At 37.2% G+C, this 12,877-nt stretch overlaps 1 protein-coding gene across 1 annotated transcript in view; it reads left to right on the top strand.

Moving 5' to 3' along the window:
- The window catches only part of LOC127747575 (protein FAR1-RELATED SEQUENCE 5-like), a 9,369-nt gene extending 7,231 nt beyond the window's left edge, over nt 1-2,138 (top strand). The window contains exons 3-7 of the mRNA XM_052261619.1: nt 598-606; nt 862-921; nt 1,077-1,247; nt 1,333-1,727; nt 1,871-2,138. Of these exons, the coding sequence (XP_052117579.1) occupies nt 598-606; nt 862-921; nt 1,077-1,247; nt 1,333-1,727; nt 1,871-2,138 (903 nt within the window). The remainder of the gene's footprint in view (nt 1-597; nt 607-861; nt 922-1,076; nt 1,248-1,332; nt 1,728-1,870) is intronic.
- Nucleotides 2,139-12,877: the final 10,739 nt, after the last annotated feature.

The raw sequence follows: 12,877 nt of genomic DNA, 5'->3' as shown, positions 1-12,877 counted from the left end.
AGGATCATTTTCCCGAGAGGATTGAAAGTAGCCACCGCTGATGGTGAACCCCTATACACAGCTTGCCATGGAAAGGAGTAAGAAGGATTGAGTAGAAGCAGTAGGAGAGCAGGCGTCCTTGAGCCATGCAGCATCTCCACTCGCTTATCTGAAATTCCCACCAATGAATATGCATAAGTGTTCTATCCCTTTTTATAATCTATTCTCTTATTTCTATTTTCGAAACCCATAAACCATTTTAACCTGCCTAACTGAGATTTGCAAGGTGACCATAGCTTGCTTCATACCAACAATCTCTGTGGGATCGACCCTTACTCACGTAAGGTTTATTACTTGGACGACCCAGTACACTTGCTGGTTAGTTGAACGGAGTTGTGTCCACTCGTGCCAAATACCTAAACTCCACAATTTTGCAATGAATGCAAATCAAAGAATAGTGATCACAATTTCGTCCACCACATGTGTAGATAAAAATTTATGTATATAAGTAGACATGATGGTCATTGATTGAATTAAAAAAGCAACTCTAGGGTGTTGCAGGCGTTGAAATCGATGACTGAATTATGTGTATGATAATTGTATCTAATGCATGTTCAGCTATATGAGGTACAGTGACATTGTGAAAGAGAATCTATAGTAGTTACAAACCTTATATAATAGGTAAAATGAAATAATTATTTCAATTGCCCATCATTGTCATTTTCATGCATTTATTTTTAAGCTAGAATTGTTAGGATGATTAACTAGATTTCTAGGTTTTTGTTGCGTTTTGTGCTGGTTATGGAGGTTTTATTTACATGATATTTAATAAGGATTTATTCTTTTTTCCTTTAGGTTTCTGTGTTTATTTTGGAATTGTAGGCCATGCAACTGTCGGATGTTATTGAGGTTGGAAGGGAAGAGATGGATCTTGGTTACGAGGTTGTGGACTCTAGTTTAATTTTGTGTAGTCATGATCCGGATGTTTGATTTGATCAATAATGGTAATGATTTTTTTGTAATTAATCTGAAATGTACCGGATCATGGTTGCCTTGAAGAAGACGAAATACTAAGAGATGGAATGCGGTTTGCGCAGTTGCAGATGGCTCATGAATTCTATGTTACATACGTAAAGAAAGTAGGATTTACAACTAAGAGCACAAATAAACCCATTAACCAAGCTATCCACTGTAATCGCGACGGGTTCCGTGAGTCTCGTGTCAAAGCACCAACGCGGAAGAACACGATTTCAGCTGCTGGGTGCAAGGCAAGGATATATGTGAAGTTTGATAAGGACATCCAAGAGTGGGTTTTGTTCAATGTTGAGGTGAGGCACTCGCACCCATGTTCAGCGACAAAAGGCGGCGCACTACCATGAGTATAGGGAGCTGACCACGCATGCGAAGTGCGTGATCGAGGATAATGATGAGGCTGAGATTCGACCAAACAAGACATTCCTAGTCTTTGCAAATGAGGCTGGGAGCCCGTCTAACCTGGGATTCTCAGAAAAGGATTTAAGAAACTATATTACAACAAGGCTCCGAACCAGCAACGTGAATGCGGATGTCAAGAAGATGATGAACTACTTCATGAGAATGAAAGACATCAATCCTAACTTCTTCTACGCGGTGAAGTTGGACGAGGAGTGTAAATTTAGGAGTGCAGTATGGGTGGATGCAAGGGGTAGGGCATCGTATGGATACTACAGAGATGTCGTGTCAGTTGATAGCACCTACAGTACAAACAGGTATGGAGTAGTTAAGTTGACCTTTTTTTCTTTATTTTTTTTAATTTTCTTCAGTCGTGATTGGGATTTCTTAGTTTTGGTTGGTTTTTCTTGTAGGCATGAATTACCATTTGTTCGTTCGTTGGTATGAACCACCATGGTAGGTCGACCCTCCTTGGTTGTGCTTTGCTGGGGAATGAGGAAATCCCAAGTTATGAGTGGGTTTTCAGCCAATGGGTGAAGTGCATGGGAACTGCTCTACAGCAGATCATCACCGATCAATGCAGATCCATTTTCCGTGCTATTAGAAATGCGTTACCTGATACACACCACCGGTGGTGTATCTGGCACATTACGAAGAAGTTACCGCACAAGCTTGGTGGTTACCGCCGATATAGAGAGTTGTATGATGACCTCAATGACATTGTGTGAAACTATCGGACTGAGGAGTCATTTGAGGATAACTGGTCAAATTTATAAATGAGTACAAGTTACATAACAACACATGGTTGTCAGGTCTATTAGTGTACAATTACTTATGCGCTTTAATTGACAATTATTTGGTATCTAGATTTATTTGATTTGCATTAATAAGTTCAGTGTAAGGTTGCTTTGCTAAAATTGGGGTTTTTTTTCTGTAGACCTCTATGATGACCGACGCATGTGGGTCCCCATATACTTCACGGGTGAATTTTGGGCTGCCATGAAGAGTATGCAAAGGAGTGAGAGCATGCACGCATTCTATGGTGGATTCTTACACAGTAGGACTAGCTTGGTCCAATTTGTACACGAATATGACAATGTGCTTGAAATCAAGGAGCAGAGGAAATTGGAGGATGATGCAGCAAACTTGAGGGGGTTATCCCTTGTGCAACGAACTGAGTTAGTAAAGAAAGCTGATTGCAGAGTCTTTATAGTTGCTGAAGAGTGGCCATCAGTATGCATGAAGGTGGAAGAGGAGAAATTAGTCAACAATATTATTCTATGCGTTCCATAATGTCCACTTTGAACGTTCCACACAGGAGGTTCGTTGTGAGTGCAATCTTTTTGAGAGTTTAGGTGTGTTGTGCTGTCACTGTCTTGCAATTTTTCATATGTATAAAATGTATAAAGTACCTACCTGTTATGTTCTCCCTCGATGGAGCAAAAACATAAAGCGCAAGCATACGTATGTCAAGAGTAGTCACGACGTCAGTCGGTCGAATGAGAGTCATGTTGCATTTAGGGGATTATGTGCACACTTCTACAATGTTGCTCAAGAGTTTGTCAGTAATGACGATGAAACAGCATTGCTGCATGCTGCTCTAGAAGAAACAAGGGCCAAGCTGGCTGTGCACCATGCCAAGAAGAGGTCTGAGAGCGTGGTGGAGACCCACACCAGCATTGGCTCACAGAGTTCGAACGTTGTCGATGTAGTCGACATCCAAGCCCCAAGGTCACCACAAAGGGCCGGCCAAAGAATAAGAGGCTCGGCGCTGCCCTTGAGAATTCCTTCAAGAAATCTGCTTGGAGGAAAAACAAGAATGCCTCCCCGGTACATGTTCGTATCAATCTCGACCTTGCATGTTTATTTGGTATAGTACTATGCAAAAAGTTAATTGTTGTCATTTTTGGTTGTGTTTAGCAGGTGGTTTGTCCAGAGACGTCTCAAGATGTAAATTTCGGTGCTGTTGTTGGCCAGAATGATCCCCAACAAGCTGGTGGTTTCATGTATTTATTAAGCTCCTTTAACATAAGTTAGAATAAGTTGGACATGGGTGTGCTTGTGTTTATTTTTAATCTCCATGTTTATAGGGTTCATATTGGTATCCATTTATTACCAATATTAGATGAAGAGGGTGGTCTTATGTTATAAATAAATAGTTTTAAGGTTTGTAGGCAGCTATTGCAATAGTCTATACTTGCTTAATTTCCATGAACCATTTTTCTATGGCCAGCATGAACCACTTTACTTTATAATTTTCAAAGAACTGAATGCATAATGATTATAGATGATGTTTATTCTTTAACTTATGAGTTAGGTTATTAAATTTGTACTAATTTGCTTCATGCTATACTATATAGTCTTTCGGTTATTTTTTTTAGATAGTGACTAATGATTATAGATGATGTTTATTCTTTAGCTGTTCATTTTAGATATTGACTACATTTAAAAAAAATACTTGTGATGTTCATTTCTGTACGTAATCAGATGGTCGATTTTACTGTGAACATGAATGGTTATTCTTGGGTGCTTACTTGTGTATAATGATTGATGGTTATGTTGTATCTGATTATCACGGTTTCACAATGTTATTTTACATGATCATTGTTAAGTTGCTGGTCGATTTACAAGGTAATTACGTAGTTATTTTTACCGAGTTACATTGGATGTTCGTTATTGTATGATTTTGGATGTTTAGTTTCTCAGTATTTGTGGATGGTTATTCTTCGGATATTTCAACAAATACTATATGTAGCATGCATCCCAAAGGAATAGCTGGATCTTATGTCAACACCATTAATAATGATGTCATAACTTAACATATTAAAGTCAAATCTGAAATACAAAAGAGACAGACCTGTGATAAGACATAACAAACTGGATGTTTGGTTCAATAGGAATTTAGATGGTTACTTTTCTACTCAACATGGATGGACTGTTTGTCACAATCGTAGGTGTGTCATGCCTGAAACTTTACACTAACAGATTCACAGAAGTTTATTTTAAAAACAAAATTCTACTAGAAACAAGTCCTTGAAATGTATCATAAAAAATCCCGAAGAATTTAAGCATAAAGTAAGCTAAATTTCATATGGTAATTAAATTTACAGTAGGTAAACCCAAGTACGGTACTTCTTCTTCCCTTTGATTATCTTTCTCTTTGGCAATCCTTTCGCACGTTCTATCAATGTCCTTGTGCTAGGTGTAGTGAATGGTGATCTAACTTCCTTTTTCTTGTTCCATGGTTGATTGCGCCGTACAGGTTCAACATTGTCCTTCAATAATGCAAGGACTTGTTCAACCAAGGCATTATGTGGCCCACAAAAAATGTCCAACATTAACTCCATTCTATATGATCTGAGTGAATCCTGTAAATAGATTTGCTGGGCGAGTTATGAGTAAGAACCGTTACAGTGATTAATGTTCAAATTGACGCGTTATATATGCCCAAAAGTTTATTGTAGTCACCTTGTCCCATTCATCAAGAGCACAGTCTTAGGCCCAACTTTCCAAGAACTTAATAACACATATCCCACAATCAAAGCTACAAGCTAATAACACACTTATGCAATCAGGATGATAAGAATTTTTAATAGGGTATTGCCCCATATGATGGAAAGAAAAAAAATGGCCTCAAAAGCTGAGTTGTAATTTCATCTAACTTGTTCGGTTGCTTTGGAACCCTGGCGTAAGAACGAGATGGGTCGTATGTAGTCCGGACGAATGCAGGAATTGCAATTCTCGCCATGTCCTCAAACAGTCTCCCCTGAAAATCAAAGAGCGCAATAGTCGAATAACATGCTATAGAATTAGATATTATAACCATCTATCGGATAAAAGAAATGTATTAGCTTACCACATATGCATCGTGCTTATTCCGTTCATCATCTTGTGGTACAGAATGGAAACTGTCAATTATCACTAAGCGCTTTGCATTCACATCAAATGCATAAACCCACCAACGGCCCCTCCAACATTTCAAAATTAACCACTGCAGCAAACAGTACACAAGATTGAATATGTCTCTTCAAAAAAAGTCAATTTCCTCGACCATGAAAGAACCAGAACATCATCAAATCAGATGACAGGCACGACATAATTCTAAAAAAGAAAATATTTTACTGATCTTGAAGACATAGGATGCATAAAGCAACTATTTACTACGCCTAGAAGACCTACCCAATCCATTATAAACGTATCCAACAGCAAAGAAGAGAAAGTTCAATCAACGCAATAACATGGCACACCCGAAGAGCAAAATATGCAGATAAAAATAACCATATTAACAGTATATGAAATAGTAACCATCCGTTTGAAATTAAATATGAAATAAATATTGAAATCAGAAGCCTGCTTTAGGCAACATATATAAATATTTTTACTGACAAAAATGACACGCATAAACCAGGACCTGATTCAAACAGGATATAAATATTGCAAAATAAAACAGTAATCTCTAAGAGTCAAACGGACCATCCTCGTGCATGTTAAATAACACATACAGCATGAATGGAGATCTTTACAAGTTTATTTTGAATATAATAAGAGAGAGTGGTGCTACTTCTGGTAACAAAATAATCACATGCAACTCATGCAACATAACCAGGAAAAACAGACCAAGGATGTTCGAAATTTTACAAGTTGTCTAACATATCAGAAGTGTAGGGTATTTTAAAAAGATTACAACTAACCCATTTTCTCTTTGCAGCTTCAACTTTGTCAAAGAACCTATTCTCACCAAAACTTGGACCAAGACCGACATACATTGGACTTGCACCGTCAATGAATGATGCCAGATTATCATTTTGTGTGACTAATTCTTGCAAACCCACAACTAGTAAGAATCGGTAAAAAATCTGACACATTGTAATCAGTTGAGTGTAATTACCAATATCTCTTGACACACACAATAGAAATCTTGTTTGAATCTATATGATTTGGTGTCGTTGAAGGAGTAGCACATCCATTGAATGACCTGCACAATATGTGGATCAAGTATAAAGTAAACACCGATTAAAAGGTAGGGAATTAAAATGCATGATTAAGTTTAGGAACTTATCGTGTTGTTGATTCAACTACAGGCTTTCAAGGTCCATAAGTCCTTCCTTTGTAATACCAGATGTTCTCGGCCTTCATAGGATGCCAAATGTTGCTCTTTGTTCAAGGATGAGTTAAGTATCCATGCTCTAATTTATTTCTCCTTAGTCTCCCTCTTCTTTATATTTCTAAGCCTTGGATGAATTGAATGGATTGGGGACGGCGTTGGAGTCTTTTCAAGCTGAGTTAAACCAAGTGAAAAGCTAGGTCTTCCTGGACTCGGTGTATGGTAGCATGAATTGTTTGGCATCAACGTTTGCAAGGGCTGCATGCTTATGGCCTTTATTTGCCGCCCTTGCTCAACATTATCCAGCACTTCAAATTCAGGACACTGTACGATGGAGATGTCAAATTCGCTACAAACGAATGCAGCATGACGTTAGCTAAAACGACCAGTTAAGCTTACCACGACTGCTAATCACAACACGGGGAAAAAAAGACGAAAAAGAAACAGCAAAGTAAGCCACAAACAACTTACCTGTCAAAATCGTACTCGGCAAGCTGGACAAGTGCCGCAGATGGCGTATGTGGAGATGCTTCCTTGTGGTCAGGTTATTCTTCTTGAGCAACTTTATGATCGTCTGTGACCACGGGCCCTGCTTGATTGACATCCTGTGGTGGCGGCTCTTGTTGGAATAATCGTGGCCTTCTAGCAAGCGGCACGTTATCTTCATCATCAGAGTCCGAGACTACCAAATGTGTCCCCTTGCTTTTTGGGACACTGTCTCCTGCAAGTGTTTTTTTAATGCTGCTTTCCGATCGGCTTCTGCGAATAGGCAACTTTCTCCTCGTACCAGTCATGAATTCCTGTGGTGTATACATTGAGCATATTAAGCGATGTAAGCGACACAGCAGGATATGGAAAACAACATATATAAAATACTTTATCATGTTTGAGAGGAGAGGAATAATATTTATAAGAATCAGTCAAGACTATCTTTCTAGATATCGTCATATGCATAATAAATACTCAAACCAGTCGCATAATTACTAAAATAAACATCCATGATAATAACACAAATAAATTTAATAGCTCGTTCATAATCTTACCAAATGGGTGGTTAAGATCTACTTTTGAGTGAAAGTAAACAAAGAATAATTAGAGCATGGATCGATATTGTTAGTGGGGTCTTCAAAGTCTTGACAGTAATACAATATTCAAATTAAACAGGGCTTATTAAGCAAACAGAAAGAGAAAGACGACAATATTTATTCATTCATGATATTATGATGGTACAATTAATGAATTAATGTAATAATGCATATCTATCTTTTTTTCAAGGGAATATTTGCGATGCAATATCCAACAGCATTGGAACCATTCGATATGACCAACCATTATTGGACCTGCCACCCTCCAAATACTCTTGACTTTTACAGTATAAAATTTTAGATTTTCATTTTTCTTTTAATTTCAATCATGCTATATTTTGTTTACAAACATGAATAGGAAACTCTAAAATTAACCATCAATTTATTACGGTATAAAGATATATTCACTTATTGAAAAAAATTAATTATGTTATTTTGGTGACTGTTATAATAAAAATATTTAGTTATCTATTATATCATATTTAATTATTATGTTGTGAAAAGATGTGAATTATCTTAATGATTAATTATTTCATAAAAAAATTAAAATAATATGTATAAATATATTCAAATAGTTGATAATTATTTTGGTAGTCGATTTTTAATGTTCATAAAAAAATTTTGTTTTTTGGTAGTCGACTTTTACTAAAATAAACATCCATGATAATAATGCAAATAATTTTAATTAACCGAGCTCCCTTCTACGCATCCATATCTCTATGCAGAGATTTGGTCCTGCTCCAGGTAGATGAGGCTTGTTCGGTGTCCTTGCGTGGCCATTTTCTTCCACCATTAACCTTGCCGCACCGCTGACATTACCCAAGAGTTTACAATTAAATTCCCATCACACTATGTTGCACACCGGACACGGTGGAATGTACGAACATAATAAGAACCATTCACGTACATACTAGAATAACCATCAATGATAGTAAAACAATGAATTTAATGAAAGCAGATCACCTCATGCGCATCCATGTATCTTTGCTGAAGTGTAGTCTTGTACCAGGTAGATGGCGCTTGGTCGGAGTCCTTGCGGAGCCTTTCAATCCTTACTTTTTTGTTTTCTGCTTTACTATTAGCTACTTTCTTCTTTTTTTTCCCTTCCTTGCCTTGTCCACGATGCATCCCTGTGTGTTCAATGTGGGATGACAAAGTTAGCAAAAATCAATTTGAATCTCCAATGACATTCGTATTCAATTTGACTATAAAAATGAAATTATTAGGGACTGTACCTGTGAAAAAACATGGTCGGCTGATGCGGTATTTTACAATCCACAAAATAAACCGGCAAGTGCTCCAGGTCATACCAAGTAATACCTCAGGTGAGTGAGGGTCGATCCCACAAGGATTGATGGATTAAGCAACAATTGTTAAAAGATTTACTTAGTTAGACAAGCAGAAAAGGGTTTTGAGATATTCAAAAGGTTTAAGTTTGAAAATATCAGAAGGCAGGCACACAAGTAAATAAGTTGAAGATAAAATATTGGAGAAACAGTTAAGGCTTTAGAGTTATCTATTTTTTCGGATTAACTTCTCTTACTAACTATTTTAATCATGTAGGATTTAATTTATGGCAAACTATATATGACTAGACCCTAATTCCTTAGACCTTTCTAGCATCCTCTAAAATTCATCGACTGTCAATGCCTTGGTCAATTAATTCCAATTAGAGGGTGAAATTCAAATTCCAGTTTATATGCCACAAAAAATTCTAATTACCCAAAAATAAAAGGATTATATGTCACGTATCCTGTTAAATCCAAATAATTAAAATTTAGGAGAAATTGTTTTCAAACTGTTGTTCACGTAAAGAGCTTTTCCAAGTTTTACAAGAACTCAAATAGAAAGAGGGTCATACTTCCGTTCCACCCAAATTCATAAAATAAAGAGCAAAAACAATTCTTAAATTATAAATTTATACATGAATTAAAATAGAAAAAGTAATAAAATCAATCCATACAAATAGACAGAGCTCCTAACCTTAACATTGGAGGATTAGTTGCTCATGGTTCAGAGTCCAAAAGCTGTGGAATATGGAATATAAATTTGTATGGAATTCCCTAATGGGATCCTCTTTTTATAACTAATTCTAATTAATTTAAAAATCTATTATCTAAAACTAAGATAATATCTTTTCCTATTTTAAAATCAAATTTAAATTTAAATCAGAATTAACTAACTACTCTGCGTCTTGTAACGTGGAGACCACTTGATTTCACTGGATCTGCGCCTAACTTGGGTGCTAAAATGGGGCCCAGAAATCACTCCCAACGTTTTCTGCGTTTTCTGCACGTGGCGCATGTCATGCGTACACGTCAATCACGCGTATGCGTCGCTGGTCTTTTTTCGCAAGTCACGCGGACGCGTCGGTCACGTGCACGCATCGCTGAGCAAGTCTTCAAATCACCCGTACGCGTCAGTCACGCGCACGTGTCACCATGGAAAGCTCCAAATCACGCGCACGCGTTAGTCACGTGTACGCGTCGCTCCTCGCTGCCATCTCCTTTTGTTCTTGTGCTGCAGAAACTCCATCAAATCCAGCCGAATGCTACCTAAAATAAACAAAATTGCAAAAGACTCAAAGTAGCTTCCATATTGGCTAAAAGATAATTAATTCTTTATTATACTCAACAAATTAGATGCAAATTCACTAAGAAAAGATAGGAAAGATGCTCACGCATCATCGGCCTTCTTATAAAGTTCATTAGCGCTCCATTCATCAATCCAAGGTTTGGGTGCTCGACATGCATGTAACGAACCATGCTTTAAGCGCTAAAAGTATAGAACCTAGGCACAAGTAATTCAAATATTAGGATTTACAACTTAAGACGTACATGTAGGAGAAATTTAGGTAAATTATTTTCTATACCAGCAACACGAACATGCACCCACCGCATGTTTCCCGGTTCTCGTCTTGGAATTTTCTTATTGCACATCGCAACCACTTTAATATCTGATACAGCCAATGGAATCTTCTTGGGTTTGAGACATCCAAAATCGGAGGGATGTGCCATGGGGAAATAGTCTACTAGCTTGTGGGGCAAAGAAACATCTTCAGAACCACGAGGATATAGTATCGTCTAAAAGTCATCCTTTGTTGCTCGGTCTCCATTGGACAGGCAAAGACAAAATCCTGCAGTTGTGTTGTTGTTTTCTTTTGGAACTGTCTCTTAAGTGCCAGATGGGATGCATTTTTCTTCTGCAGTTTCAGGATAGGGTCCCCTACATGAATGACACATTATACAACAGTCAATCAATGTCAACAAAGGCAAACCAAAAAACATGCACAGTAATTATTATTTCTTACATAACTTCTACTAACCTCTAGAAGGGGTGCCGAATACACTGCCGATCAGTTCTGCAGTAACACGGATGTCCCCTGCGTCGACCCTGAGAGTGTCCGATTCCATGTCATAGGCCCTCGCAAGTTAGAGCATGATGCTCTGCTTGACATGCCATAGCGGTATCCGCCGCAGGAAGTCAAATCCAATAGCCGCAATCTCAGCCAACTTAGCGTCCTCATTATGTAGTTCCAAGTGGAAAAACAAGTTGTTGATGTAGCAGGGTGAGCATCGCGTCTCAACTAATTTCTGTTGACAAAAAAAAAAGAAAAAATTGATGGCACAACAAATAACCAAACATGTACTTTCATTCATGTAAACAATGGGATACCCGTTCAGACGGGATAGAAATGGGTGATTGGAGCACCGTGAAAATTTACTCATGCAGTAGGTCCCCTGAATTATAATGCAAGATTCTATTGAGTTTATAATTAACCAACGAAAATCATAATAACATGAGAAAAAAAACCTTGTTATCATTCCAGCTAATAAAACACAAAAAAATAAAAGGCCGAGGAAGAGAAAGGATGTACATAGCAATAATTTAGGTGGTCTGAGAGTCCGACTCGGCCAATTATAAACATAACAATCTAGGAAGTAAATTAGCTTCACACAAAGCAAAAATATGGCACACCTAAACAGCAAAGTATTCAGTGCAAATCAACCATCCAATCATTTATTGAACTAACCATATGGTCCATGTCAATCTAGGTATGCATATCCGAGTTTGGATACGGTTTACGCACCATGTACACAGTTTCTCAATAAAATACAAGACAACCCTCAAACATCACAATGGTCACACAAAATACCCACTCAATAAACTTCCCATTTATAAAAATCAACCATCCTAATATGGACAAAAACTAATCATATTTACTACTCATATATCATTGTTCTTTCGAGTATTTTATAAATCATACATCAAACTAGCAATATATATACGTCATTAAATTTAGAGGATATAGATAAGCATTTTTTCAGCAAGAATGGTAATTTTTAATGCAAAAAGCAACTTTTATTGAAAGATTAGTGATTAGAAAATTGAAAGGATCTGATCCATACTTCCATGACCTATGGAAACAGAACAAAGCCACTTAAAGAAAAAAACAACAACAAGACAATAGCGAACCGGTGACTTTTGTAGATTCTGTAGAACCTATGCACAATTACTCAAGAGGGGGGGTGAATTGAGTATTGCAACAACAATGAATCTTTTTGCGAAAGTTAAAGACAATATACAAAAGTGTTATTGTACTAGTATTTTTCCAAGAGCTTAACTCAATTGCTAAGCATTTATAAGGAGCTTTTACTTTCCAATAGACACCAACTCAAATAAATTAATCAAGCTTTTCACCAATCGGACTTAAGCTACTCCTTAAGTACTTACGAAGCTACTTTTCGATCACAATTTATTTGCTCAAAGGTAAAAGACAATAATATTGAAGAGATGAGTTTGGAGAGATGCAAACGCTATTTAGAGTGGTTCGGCACAATCCTTGTCCTACGTCCACTTTCTTTCTCAATCGCAATTGAGAAGTTCCACTATTGCCAAGCTTCAAGGTGCTCGCGCAAAACCTTTTACAATCCGAGTCCTTAGTTTCTAACACCTCACGGTATATGATCACCACTCGTATACTAACCCACTCCACTTAGAGATACCTTCTCTAAGATTTGCCTTGAGTACTTAGTATACCTCTTTGGTATCCTCACCGACTATAGTGTTTATAACTCTTGACTCAACCTTGGAGATCACACTCCAATTTACAAAGTGTACAAGAAAACAATTCTCAAAGAATTATTGAGATGAAATGAGTACTCTCTAGAAGAGTGTATGATTACAAGTTTAGCACTATTGAACCAATTGATATTGCTCTCTCAAATAGTGTATTATAAAAAATGTGTAGAATGAAAGAATATGAACAAGATAGTTT

Source organism: Arachis duranensis, chromosome 5 (genome assembly GCF_000817695.3).
Source record: "Arachis duranensis cultivar V14167 chromosome 5, aradu.V14167.gnm2.J7QH, whole genome shotgun sequence".
NCBI lineage: Eukaryota > Viridiplantae > Streptophyta > Magnoliopsida > Fabales > Fabaceae > Arachis > Arachis duranensis.
Note: the sequence above shows the minus strand (reverse complement) of the source record. Positions and strands in the feature narration are given on the sequence as shown.